The sequence below is a fragment of the Orycteropus afer genome, unplaced genomic scaffold (genome assembly GCF_000298275.1).
Source record: "Orycteropus afer afer isolate SDZICR_OR568_19922 unplaced genomic scaffold, OryAfe1.0 scaffold00371, whole genome shotgun sequence".
NCBI lineage: Eukaryota > Metazoa > Chordata > Mammalia > Tubulidentata > Orycteropodidae > Orycteropus > Orycteropus afer.
In genome coordinates, this window is record NW_006921958.1 from 1,715,356 (window position 1) to 1,728,375 (window position 13,020).

The following is a 13,020-nucleotide window of genomic DNA, read 5'->3' on the forward strand; positions in this document are numbered from 1 at the left end:
CCCTCCTGGGCGGGATGGGACAGACTCGCCTGCAGGGACAGCACACAGGTGGCCTTAGCAGCCAGGGCAGGCGTTTGGCTGAATGCAGCTGCTCGGCAAGGCCCCCAAGATCCCGGATGAGGGATGCAGGGCCGTCAGTGGCCTCGCCCGCCTGGCCGTTTCTCCACATGAGGAGACGTCCCAGGTGCTCCTCTGCCCTGGCTCCCAGCGGCAGCCAGGTGGACGTCCACCACACTCCACCGGGAGCCAGGGCGGAGCTCAGGCTTGTGCACCAAGTGCTCAGGATGGAGGTGCGTTGGGGTGTGGCCCGCCCTCCTGCTGACGTGGGCGGGTGCCAGGCGGGCCGGGGCGGTGACAGAGCTGCTACAGAGATAGGCTGGAGCCATGCTTAGTGTTTTATTTCATAAAACAGCCTCCTCGCCAGAAACCCTCAAAAGACACATACTTTCCTCTCTCCTGTCTCCCCTCCCCCAGCCGTCAAGCGTCGTCCCGTGTCTGCCAACCTCAGACCGGCTACTTGCTACTTTCTTCTTCCAAGTCCTCGCCTCTCCAGACGTTTAATAACAAACAGTGTTAAATAGGACGTTTCCGTCAGGGAAAGGGAAGCGGCTGCAGCGTTACTCTGTGCACAGGACGGCAACGCCACGCTCGTAGAAGCTGCGCGGGTCCTCCTTGGTCGCGATTTCAAAGTCGACGGTGAAGATGAGGTCCGCACGTGTGAAGTTCAGGTAGACAGGCAAGGTCACCTGGCAGGGAAAACACAGCCTCGTGTCAGGGACTGACCCGCGTTCCCCAAAGCGTGGAGTACTGGGGACGGGGTCCCGTCTGGGATCAGGGTCGGTCTGCTAGGTCAATGGGGCCACACCCGTGAAGGTTGGGTCCCCATCTCCAGCCCTCCTGAGCTGTACAAGGAGCAGCACCGACACACGCGGGGGAAGAATGAGGCCCGGGAGCCTGGGAGCCTGGGGCCACCAACAGGGAAAGTCAACTTGGCCGAGGACCCGACTAGGGATTGAAGTCCTCAGAACTCAGGGAACGTGTTTCGGTCTTTAAACCACCCACTTATAGGGTTTCTACAGATGCTAGAGAACAAAGATGCTGACAGAGAAGGTAAGAAACATAGGGAGGGTGTCCAGACACGGCTGGAGGTGGGCTCTGGATGGGGGAGGAGTCTGTAGAGACGGAGACGTGGCTTCCTAGAAAGCACCTGACTTCTAGAACTTGTGCTAGTTTCCCAGCTGGAGATGGGAGGTGACCTTGATCTGTGGCAGTGGGGTGTCTAGCTGCAGAACCCCGACCCCAGGGGGACCCGACCACCGGGAGCAGCGCACAGCTCGAGTGAAGCCCTTACCGCGCTCGTCTTCTTTTCCGTGTTCGTCTGTTTGACCCAGCGGAGCTGTGTGAGGGGGAGGACGGTCGAGATGGCGTTGGAGAGCGACAGCTTGTTGTTGCTGCACGTGGCCCCCTGCAGCTTCAGGCCTGTGAGAGAGAACACGAAGCCCAGTGTGAGGGGGATGCAGCGACGCCCCCAGCCACCATCCCAGGAGTCTCAGGCCACCAAGCCCAACAGCTCCAGCACGTCACCCACACCTCAAACCACACAGCTGGGCCCACGCTCTAGGATCACCTGAGTCAGTGCAAGGGGACATATCGGCAAACTGGAAGCCTGGGTGAGCGTGACCTCCAGGGACCGTTAGAAGAGGGGCTGGCTCCAAGCGGCCCGTGTACCTTGACTCACCTGTGACCCCAAAGCTGCAGGCGTCGAGCGTGGCGCTCTGTGAGGTGGTGACATTGACCTCCAGGCAGAGCTCCTCCAGGGACCAGCTGTTGGCCTGCGCCACGTACTGCCTGGTGGCGGTGATGTAGGCCTCGGGTACAAAGAGGCCGCCTAGGCACACGTGGATGTTCTGTGGGGACGCAGGCGGTGAGCACGGCAGCCTGGCCCTGTGGCCCCTGGCCTGCGCAGCTGCCCTGCCCCCAGTTTTCAGAATGTCTTTAACCCCCAGCAAGAAAGCACCTTCAGCTCCTTGGCGCCGCCAGACGCTGCGGCCAGGGAGATGCTCTGCAGCTGTTTGACCCTCTCACTGAAGTCGGACACCCACTGGATGACGGTCATGCCGGCTGGCACCGTGTAGTGGGACCAGCTCCGTGGCAGGATCCCTGCAACCAAGGGTACCTGGTGTTGGTTTGGAGGGTCCACCCAGCACAGACGAGCACCGCGCCTGCTGCCCCCCAGTAACTGCCCTGACCCCAGTCCAGGGTGACTGCCAGCGTCCAAGTGTCTGGTGAGGGCTGTAGTCACTTCCAAGGGAAGCTGTGGCTGAGAGCACACAGCCCGCCTGTGGCCTGGCCCCATGGCCCGCTCCCAACCCTCTTCAGGCTGTAAGACCACCACCTCGGGGACACCACACCTCACACCCAGCCCGACATCCCTCAGCATGCACCCTCAGAGCACGTTGGGGCTGAGTGCAGAGGGCTCCCCGGCCAGGCAGCCCTCAGGAGCTGTCCGTCCCCCTCAGGAGTGCCCCCCAGCAGCCCCCGAGCCGACCCCGCACCGCAGCCAGGGGAGGAGCCATCCCCCACCCGGAGCCCCCAGGACCCCCCGGTGCACCTTTCACCAGCTCATTGATGAGTGTACGCAGGTAGTTGGTCTGCTTCTTCTTCCCTTCACACACTTGCACGACGTCGGCAAGATCCTGACGAACATCCTGGAGCAACTTGGCGCCCATCTTGACCTCTCGCTCGAAGAATCGGAATAAGGGATCCTAGAGTCATGCAGAGAGGTGACAGCATGGTGTGAGGAGAAGGGCGGAGGGGCGAGCCGACAAGGGCACTTCACCCTGGAGGCTGCCGGGAGCCTATGATCCTCCCTGACCATCGATCGGGTAGAGCGTTTTTAGCGTTTGAAAGGGTCAATATCCTTTCCTCAAAGCAGGGTTTACAAACTTGTTACCAAGGAGCCCAGGTGCGTGGAGCCCACCATGGCTCTGAGCCCTCACCCAGAACGACCACCAACACTGGCCCCGAGAGCCTCACTACCTTGATGTTCTCCACGGTCCGCTTGAGGTGGGTCAGCGTCTGGGGAATCAGCTGCAGCCAGTTGGAGGCGGTGGTGTGCAGCGTCCTCATCCAGGTGGGGCGCCCGTCGGACGTGGAGTCCGTGCGCGTCTTCTTCTCGGCCTCTGCGTACGCCAGGTCGTCCTCGTCCTCCAGCATCTGCATCTTCAACATCTTGCTGATCATGTCCACGCCTGAGCCCGCGTCCACCGGGGAGGGCAGGGCGGGGTGGGGGGGAGGAGGACGAGAGTGAGCGTGCGGAGAGCACACGGGGCCAGCTCTGGGAGGAGGGTGCCCAGCTGGCACCCCACGCTGAAGCACAGACTGTGGCCTGGCCAGGACGACGAGGCGGCAGACAGACGGAAACCTGTCACCGGGTCCAGCACACAACTGCCAACCGTCACCCAGCCGGCCTCACTTATATGCGTGTCAAGAACAGGCAGACGTGTGGACACTGAAGGCTATGAGCGTTACCAGAGCCTAGGAGGTTACTGCCGGAGGAGGCCTTAGCAAACAGGCAATGGTGACAACCGCACCACACTGCAAGGACGATTTGTGTCACTAAACTGCGTATGAAAAACAGGTAAGTGATGAAGCGAACCAGTGGGCCCACAGTGCAAAGATTAGAGTGAAAGCTGCCCCATCTCCTGTGCCCCTGGTCCCATGGCCTGTGTCCTCAGGAGACACCCCTGCTCTGCCACCCCAGGAATGTCTGCAGGTGCCCTCTGGCCACGATGACCCTGCTCCCTGGGTGACAGGGATGACTCCACAGGCGTGACGGCCCCAGCGTGCCAGCTTCCTAGCATTACTGCGTGGCTTTTGAGTCTTCAGGGAGAAAAAGAAACTAATTCTGAAGTAAGACGGAAACCCAAACGTAACTCCAGACCCCGTTCACATCAGGTATCAAGTTCCCCTGAACCGAGAACTCTGCAGAAAGCACTCAGAGCCGCTGTTCTTCACCCCACCCCACCCCAGGGCTGCTCGGGCAGCAAGTAGCTGAAGGGTGAGCGGGGCAGGCGGGGGCAAGCTGCCCGGGGTGCAGGCGCGCTACCCACCCTGCGTGGTGAGCAGGACCCTCTCAGCATTGTTGGGCAGGCCCAGCCAGGAAGGCGTCTGCGTGTCAGGGAGCAGCTCCACCCATTGTACGAACTCCTCACGCCTGAAAGACCACACGGGGGCTCGTGTCGGCAGCTGCGCGCCGGGCTGCCAGCTGATGACTAAGGCCCCGCCATGCCACCCCCTCAACTGTGCGGCCGTGTACCTGATGCCATCGGGCATCTGAATGTCCTTGTGCCCGTCCACCTTGCAGGCCAGCTTGAACTCACTGTCGAAGCTCCTGGTTGTGAACAGGCGTTCCAGGAAGGTGTTGAGCAGGCGCTGGTCAAACTCATTGTCCACACGCCCCCCGTAGATGGACTGGGCCATCAAGGTCTTGAGCGCCGACCACGGGATCTTGTCTGGAGAGATATTCTGCCTTCCCTGGGGGGAGAAGCAGGCTGACGTGCATCCCAAGGGCAAGCAGGCCTGGCTACTGCCTGTCTCCTCACACGAGCATCAAACAGCACACCACTCCCTGTGCCCTGGCTGCTCCAAGTGGACAGGTTAGTTACTTCATCACCATGACGTAGCTTTTCTATGTGTTTCTCCCTAAATGAACCTCCATCCTGAGACGGGGCCACCCACTTGCCTTGGCTGTGTCGTCCAGCCACGTGTCCACGGTGTCACAGGCCGAGCGCAGGTCTGACTCCCCAAACTCGTACTTCTTGGACCACCCCAGGGGGGCGTATCTGAGGCGCTCCTGGATGATGGCGTGGAACCAGGCCAGCAGGAAGTATAGGCGGGCACGCTCATTGGGAGACTGAAGTACAAAGGTCATAGTCACCAGACTGAGGAGATAGCCTAAGGCAGACATGCTGTCAGAACAGCAACATGAAGGAGACAGCATGCAGCACACACATGACAACGTGTACCCACACACAACCACACCACACATGATCCCACATAGATGACACACATACCACACGTGACCGTACATATACACGTCCACACACACACACACCTGACCACAAACACTTCACACCCACCGCACACACCCACGATACACACCACACGACCATTTTCATACATGACCACACATACCACACCCACACACCACACACACTCACATGACCACACGTACATGTCCACATGACACACCACATGATCCCACAGATGACACACACATGACCGTATGCACACGTCCACATGTGTACACACACACCACAAACATGACTTCACACCCATGTCACACACCACACGACCATTTCCACACATGACCACATGACACACACATCCACAAACCACATGCACTCATATGACACAAGCACACCTACACCACACATGACCACATACTCATCCACACGACCACGACACAACCACACACAAAAATCACACACCACACATATCACACACACATGAACACATGTACACACACCATACATCCAACCCCATACATGCCAGACATAACCACATGCACACAAGACCACACATCTCCATGCATACCACACACACTCACATGTCCACAGATCCCATGCTCACACACAGACCACACATACACACCATACCCACACCACACATGACCACATGTACACACCACCACATTCACCCACATGTGGCACACACAGCCATATGACCACACACACATATACTATACATCCACCCACCCACACACAGCCACACCACACACACATGATCTCACACACACAACCATATGAGCACCGTCAATTTGAAGGCCTAATGAGAAGGAAGCCCACCCTCGTGCTGCTGCCAGGAGAAAGTGCACCTACTGGTGACCTGACAGCACTGCTCAGAGGAGTTACTGCCAACTGACAATTCCGCACGGGGAGCCACATCCTGACCGTGTCAGCCATGGAGGACAACAGCTCCAGACAAGCAGTGAGTTGCAGACAGAACACAGTCCCAATTCCTGCCCACAAGCCCCTCCTGCCCCGTCGCAGCTTCCCTGAGTGTTGACAGCAGGGTGGGGGCACCCTCCCCTGAGGCGTATTCCCAACAATCTGCACTGGGGGCAACCCGGATCCAGCTGGGCCTTGTTGGGGCGGAGGGGGCAGTGACCCAGGCCCCAGTGGGCCTCACGGTCCGTGCTCTCTCCTCTGGGAGCCTAACCAGCCCCTCATTCTCTCACGTCACTGCATTAGGGGCCTTTCCCTTCACTCTTTCCACAGCAAGGACGGGCCCTCAGTCCCTAAACCCAAGCGACCTGCATGACCAGCTGTTCCTGGCTGCTGTGTCTGGCCCAGGACAGGCCCTCGGTCCCTGGGTTTCTCGAGGCCAGGAGACCACCCTCACCTTGCAGATCCTGGAGACAGGGATGCTGCTGAAGGTCCTCAGCATGTTCGCCTTTACGCCAGGAGGGGGCTCGAACACGAAGATGCGGCCAGCGCGGAGCAGGTTCACGGGCACCTGGGAGAGCACGGCCTGTTACTGTCCCAGTGCCAGCCAGGGTCTGCTCAACGACACACACGCTCACGGTGCACACAAAGGTGCCACTCCACACAGGACCCACTCAACAATATACACGCTCACGGTGCACACAAAGGTGCCACTCCACACAGGACCCACTCAACAATATACACGCTCACAGTGCACACAAAGGTGTCACTCCACAATGTCCGCTCAATGACACACACGCTCACGGCGCAGACAAAGGCGCCACTCCACACAGGGTCTGCCTGGCCATGACACACGCTCACGGTGTTGGCAAGGACGCCGACCTGGCCTCCAGAAGCCCAACCTGCGCCTCCGCCCGCCCACCTTGGGGTTAATCTCCATGGTGAGGAAGAGCCGGAAGCAGGCGTGCGGCTGCAGGGAGTGCAGCTTCTTCTCCAGCTGCATCAGCCACCCGGGCGCCAGGTGCACGTTCTTCAGCATCACCCACCTGCACACACCAAGGGTTGGGCCGCGGCACTGCCAGCCCCTCCGCTCCGGGGACAGGCTCCCAAAAGCAAGCACAACCAACCCTACCTGCCGGACTTCACGGCCGTGTTGATCGCCTTGTCTGCCTGGTTAAAGCCTTCCGCTGAGCCTGACACACGAAAGGAGACATGTCAGCGAGGGGGGCTTGGCCTTCCACGCCCACGTGGACTCGGTGCCTGAGCCTGTGAGAGCCGCCAAGCCCCTTACCGATGGCGATGGAGGTGATCTGGGTGTTCTGCTCGGCTGCCAGGTCCTCCACGTGCCCGCTGGCATCGTAGCCAGGCACAGAGCACATCAGGACAGGGGTGTTTGGCTTCACCTGCAAACGAGGTGGCAGACGAGCTCAGACAGCGTGCCATAGGCAGGGCCCATCGAGGGAAGACAGAGCCTGGGGCAGTGCCCTCCTGGCCTAGAGAGATGGGCCGGCTTGGAGATGGGTGGGCCTGGGATGCACAGGGGCATCCGGCCCGAGGGGGGACATGGCCAGGAAGCAGATCACGTGGAGGGTCTGAGAGCACTACCTCCGTGTCCACGATGTGGGTCAGATCGAGCGGCTGCTCCATGATGGACATGAAGGACTCGCCGAGGTTCGTGGACACGAACGTGTGGGCCATGGCCAGCAGGCGGTCAGGCCGGAAGGCCTGGATCAGTAGCAGGCGGTGGATGGCCTGTCCAATGGGAGCTGAAACGAGGTGAGCGGGGCTGAGGGGCAGGACGACGCCCTCCCACCGCCACTGCTCTTCCTACGAGCACCTGCCCAGAAACACTACTCAAGACCCAGCTCGGTCAACACTCGCACGTCACGATGCCTTTCTGGCTCCCTGGCCCCAGAGATTCAGCCACCCTGATGCCTTCACTAAGCCCTTGGACACGCCTTCACAGGTAACATCTCCTTTACTACCTTGTCAGTTATTACTCTGATACTCATTCGTTGTCAAACACCTGACCATCCCCAGAAAAGGCTAAAAGATGCTGGCACCACAGGGCCCCACTAGCACTGATGCTTGTCAGGCCGGCCCAGTCACAGAAGCCAGGGCCCAGCTTAACGGCCTGTATGGCCTGTGGCATGAACAAGGCCCCGCCTCCCATTCTCGTGTGCGCAATAGGGTGTCTGCTTCTCTTGGGGTCTGGGGGCAGGAGCTCAAATAGGAATTAGAGACGGTTTGCTCTCCCACTTCTAAGCCAAGCCCTACCCAGAAGCTACCTCCCAGAGCGGTTTCCTAAACACCTTTAACTGGGAATATTTACTGGGGTGAGGAGGCGGTCACTGACTTTGCGTGGTGGTCTGGGACGGGGGAGGGGCTGGGTGACCTACTGGCAGGAGCGTCCTCACTCCAGAGGTAGGGCACCGTCTGCTCCGGGGAGCTGCTGTCCAGCCAGATGCCGAATTGCTGTGAGACAACCCGGACGCAGGCCGTGAGCGGAGCCCACTCGCATGTCGTCTGGGGCTCGTCTGACACACCCATCTAGGGCATACGCCACACGCATGCTTACCTCGTCGGCCTGCACCTTCCCGATCAGGTCCTTGAATGCTGGGAGGCAGCTCAGCCTCATGGCCGCCTCGGCCTGCTCGATAGTCAGGCCCGCGATTTTGGGGGTCGAGCCTGCACTCAGGACCATCTCCTTGCCCCTCAGGAAGTGCTGGAACTCAGCATCGTAGGCAGGCTCCCTGTTGGGGCACAGAGGGTTACCCAAGTTTCCCATGTGCGTTTCCACGGCCACTAGAGCAACAGTAATGACAAAAAGACGACCTTGTCCTGACGTAGACGCCCTCCAGACAAATGGACAACACCCCACTGAAAGGGGGCAGGCACGACTTACCCAATGGTGCCCTTCAGACAAACGGACAACAACCCACTGCGAGGGGGCAGGCACAGCTTACCCAATGGTGCCCTTCAGCTTGATCCTCGCCAGCAGCATGGCGAAGGTGATGTGGTCCTGGTGCAGCATGCCGCGAGCCACACGGTTGAAGGCCACCTGGGACAGCAGGACACTGATGCTTCTGGAGGCAGCCGAGCGAGGCAGCCTGCTCTGCCCCCAGCAGCCTCCCCACCCCCCCAGGAGCCTGCCCCACCCCCCCAGTAGCCTGCCCCACCCCCGGAAGCAGCAGCGGTGGTGGTGGCGGCAGCAGCGTGCCTGCCCCACCTGGAAGAGGTCCTTGGTTATGATGGAGAGGCGCTGCGTGTGGTCCGTGATGCCCTTCAAGTTCGGGTTCTCGTACAGGACGTTGTGGTAGATGTCCAGGAAGAACTGCAGGGAGTACTGGTACAGGAAGTGAATCTGAAAAGCAGGCGTCGCATGGCCATGAGGCGCCCGCCCCAGCTCCCGCTGGGGAGGGGAGTGCGGCACCGCCCGGCCGTCGCAGGCACGTCACCTGCTTCAGGGACTCCATGGTGAAGTAGATGCTGCTGCAGGCCGTGGAGAGCGGCAGGTACTGCTGTGACACCGTCTCCACCTCCTGCATGACGATGTCGGTCTCCTCCACCTTCCTCGTGACCTCGGCGGCCTCTCGCTTGAGGTTCTCCAGCGTGGTGATGATGGTGTCGTCGTCCAGGATGCGACCCTTCACCTCGTTCAGGGCTTGCAGCAGAGACTTCTCCAGCTGTCGCAGCCGCAGCTGGAACTCCCCTGAGGGATACCAACACCCGCCATGTTCTGGGTGCTCACGTCCCCTCGGGCGTGTTTCTCGTCAGCCTCGCCCCTCAGACGCTCAGAGTCCCAGGCACCAGGCCCCCCCCGCCACAGGGCTGGGACTGCACCTTGAAGCTTCAGCAGGTCGGAGCGCTTCTCATCCACGTCAGGCCTTTCTGCTTTAAGCACTTCGTTGAGACACTGGCTCTGTAAGCTGCTACGGGTGACGGTGAAGTTCACAAAAGTGACGCGGGAGCAGAGATCTGGTGGGAACTCAACCTGCCAAATGGACAGAGTTTTTTTCCTTTTCTTTTTTTAAACTGCGATCTTGGGGAAAGCTTACAGAGCAGATTTGTTTTCCATTCAACAGTCTACCAGTCCACACGTTTTGTTTCATGACACTGCGATCCCCATGATGCAACAGCTCTCTTCCCACCTCCTCCCTGGGGTGACTTATACCTATGACCTGTCCTTGCACTCCTGCCCTGAGCTTTCTCCCTGTGCAATGCTGCCCTTCTCATCTCCCACGGCTGATAGTTCTAAGGGGCATACTTACCTGGTTTAAATCTTCACCTTATACACCTATTATTTGGCTGGAAGCCTCGGGAGTGAGTTCAATGCCAGGCCCAAAGGGTGACTGGAGTCATAGTCTCAGGGGCTTCACCAGGCTCTATCACATTAGTGAGCCTGGCTTTTATTTTTTCCCCACGATTTTGAGTTTTGCTCTGTATTTTTCTCCTACTCTACCCAGGATCTCCTACACTGATCTCTTTCCAAGTGGTTGACAGGGGTAGCCAGGCACCATCTAGTTCTGGTCTCAGGGTCATGTAGGTCGAAGTTCACGTGGCCCACTAGTCCCTTGGACATATTGTTTCCAGGCATCTTTGATTTCTGAGGTTTTTTTTTTTGTTAGCTGCAAAACCAAGCATGGCCCCATTTCTGCACGTGCAGCATCCCCTCCTCACCGTGGGGTCTCTGGTGGACAGGAAGATGACGAATGAGGGCGACAGGTCTATGTCCTGGTCACCAAGCGTGATCAGCACCCTCCCTCCTGTTCGTCGGACTTCACGGTTCAGGACTGGATTTAAGACCGGATCATAGCTTTCCACATCCTACAGGTACCCACAGATACACACATCACTCAGTGGCTAAGGTACACGATACGTATCTCCCCACAAATGAAGGCTTATCAATGATAAGTTCCTATTCAAGGAGAGACATCTGGCTTGAACTGGCTTGAAAAACCATGTATAGAGTAGAAAATTCCTCTGCCCATACTCCCCCTCCTCTCTTTCACTCAGGCACGTTTAACTTCCATAAAAACTGCTGGCTGCAGGTGCTCTTTGCGTAGGTAACCGATCACCCCAGAAGAACCACCCCATAAAAGCCCCCTGTGACCTTCGTTCAGGGCCCGGTCTCTGGCTATGAATCCACTGTCTGTGCTGGTACAAATAAAGGCCCTTCCCTTTCATCGTCCTGCTTGGCGTTGGTGTTTTCCTTGGCAGCTCCAGTAAGAAGGGCACAAACTTACTCCTAGAAGCCACCTGGCCATCTGGACCTACACTGGCCAACATGGCAGCCACCAGACGTTTAAACTGAAAACCCCATCGCTCAGTCACACTAGCCCTTTCAAGAGCTCAATACCACAGTGGCTGGTAGCACAGGGCACAGGACACCCCCTTCACAGCAGGAAGTTCTAGTGGGAAGTGCTAAGCTAGACTTTACATAATGATTTATGTCAACGATGCCTGAAAAGAACCAACGAAGCCTTACAGGGAGCCCCCAGCAGAAGCCTGAGGACCCCCAAGCGAGCCACACACCTGGACCAGGAGAGGGTTCCCGAACCTCAGTGCACTCTCCAGGTTCTTCCGGAAGGCGTCATCCAGAAAGCTGGTGCGCGTGATCTTCCGGTCCTTGTACTCGTTCATGATGAATTCTGTGGCCTGTCCCGAGGGGTCGATGATGAGCGGATACCTAAGGACAAGGGACAGACGGCACTTAGAATGGCCAGCAAAGACGCACAGACACACCGTCAGGAGAGTCCCTGACGAGATGGAAAGGCTGTCACCACCACTTAAGTGGCTTCCAAAGAGGGTTCCAGTTTGCAAAAATGACCATCATGGCTTCCATGCTTAGTGCTAAAATCAGGCGCCTTTGGAAGAACACCTCCACCAGGAGGTAATCCGTGTCATGTCACTGTCCCTCCTGGTTTAGGGCTCCTCTCACACGATGCCCAGCACCTGCTTCTCTCTGAGCACACCCACCTGCCACCTGCCCATCACCCAGTGCCTCGGAGAAGCCCAGCTCCCGGGCAGCATGAGGATCACGAGTTTAAACGGCAGCGAGCCTGGCGGGGGACAGACCCTGCCTCCAACCCTCACAACAGCCTGTCTCCCTCCCCATCTCTGGAGCAGCCCTGTGCCCACAGCTCTGCAGGAAGAGCTTGTCTTAAAGGGCAGCTAGGCTCCACAGTAACCCGGTGACACCCCGGTAAGGAAGGTGAGTCCTTGCAGTCCTCTGGTGGGAATCCTTGTCTCCGTCACTTCCCCCTGTGCCAGGCCATCAGTGAGTAGCCATCTGGACATGGAACTGCTAGAAAAAGTGTTAATGTCTTCAGACAAATCCAGCCCCACACGGACACTACGTCGATTGAGTGACGCTCTCGTCAGCACCGTCTGGGCGAGTCACTAGAAGTCCAGGCCTTGGCCTTGAGGGTCTGAGCCCAAAGTTCAGATGGCATCTGGGCCTCACCCTCTCTGTCCCCAGGACAGTGGCCTGCAGCAAGGGTTCAATGAAAGTTCATGGTTTCCAAAGAAAAAAAATCTGACAACATGTTTAAAAAACAGAGAAAAACACCCCTAGGGTGTCCTGGTTGACAGATGCTGTAGACAAGACTCGGCCCCAGAGAGAGGGGGCTGGCAGCCTGGCAGGGGCTGCCCGGGATGCCACCATCTAGGCCACCCTCATAAAAGTGAAGGTTAAACGGCAGAGTCAGCACCTCCCCTTTATCCCCAGCTCGAAACCGTCAGTTCTTACGGCATTTTACGAAAGGGGCTGTTTGCATGCCCCTCTGCCCCAACCCACTGCCATGAAGTCCATTCTGACTCATAGCAACCCCCACTGGTTTCCGAGGCAGTAAATCTTTACAGAAGTTGATTGCCCTGTCTCCCTTCCATGGAGTGGCTGGTGGGTCTGAACTGCCAACCTTCTGGTAGACAGTCAAATGCCTTAGGCAGCTCCTTACGCCCCCCTCCCGCACTAACCTGCCAAATAACTTTATGAAGTTGAACAAAAAAAGTGCACTGCAGGACAGTTCAGCCAGCCAGGACACAAAGAAAAGCCACCGTGCGTCCTCCC

The 13,020-nt window shown here is 58.3% G+C and overlaps 1 protein-coding gene across 1 annotated transcript in view; it reads right to left on the reverse strand.

Moving 5' to 3' along the window:
• Positions 1-617: 617 nt before the first annotated feature.
• The window catches only part of DYNC1H1 (dynein cytoplasmic 1 heavy chain 1), an 80,446-nt gene continuing 68,043 nt past the window's right edge, over positions 618-13,020 (reverse strand). Inside the window, exons 47-68 of the mRNA XM_007953130.1 lie at positions 11,484-11,637; positions 10,629-10,775; positions 9,792-9,942; positions 9,407-9,660; positions 9,178-9,312; positions 8,915-9,009; positions 8,527-8,701; positions 8,348-8,423; positions 7,554-7,714; positions 7,240-7,351; positions 7,081-7,141; positions 6,871-6,994; positions 6,406-6,519; positions 4,745-4,915; positions 4,319-4,536; positions 4,113-4,216; positions 3,040-3,251; positions 2,612-2,765; positions 2,018-2,160; positions 1,739-1,907; positions 1,352-1,479; positions 618-746 (exon numbers count right to left, since the gene is read on the reverse strand). Of these exons, the coding sequence (XP_007951321.1) occupies positions 618-746; positions 1,352-1,479; positions 1,739-1,907; positions 2,018-2,160; positions 2,612-2,765; positions 3,040-3,251; positions 4,113-4,216; positions 4,319-4,536; positions 4,745-4,915; positions 6,406-6,519; positions 6,871-6,994; positions 7,081-7,141; positions 7,240-7,351; positions 7,554-7,714; positions 8,348-8,423; positions 8,527-8,701; positions 8,915-9,009; positions 9,178-9,312; positions 9,407-9,660; positions 9,792-9,942; positions 10,629-10,775; positions 11,484-11,637 (3,187 nt within the window). The remainder of the gene's footprint in view (positions 747-1,351; positions 1,480-1,738; positions 1,908-2,017; positions 2,161-2,611; positions 2,766-3,039; positions 3,252-4,112; positions 4,217-4,318; positions 4,537-4,744; positions 4,916-6,405; positions 6,520-6,870; positions 6,995-7,080; positions 7,142-7,239; positions 7,352-7,553; positions 7,715-8,347; positions 8,424-8,526; positions 8,702-8,914; positions 9,010-9,177; positions 9,313-9,406; positions 9,661-9,791; positions 9,943-10,628; positions 10,776-11,483; positions 11,638-13,020) is intronic.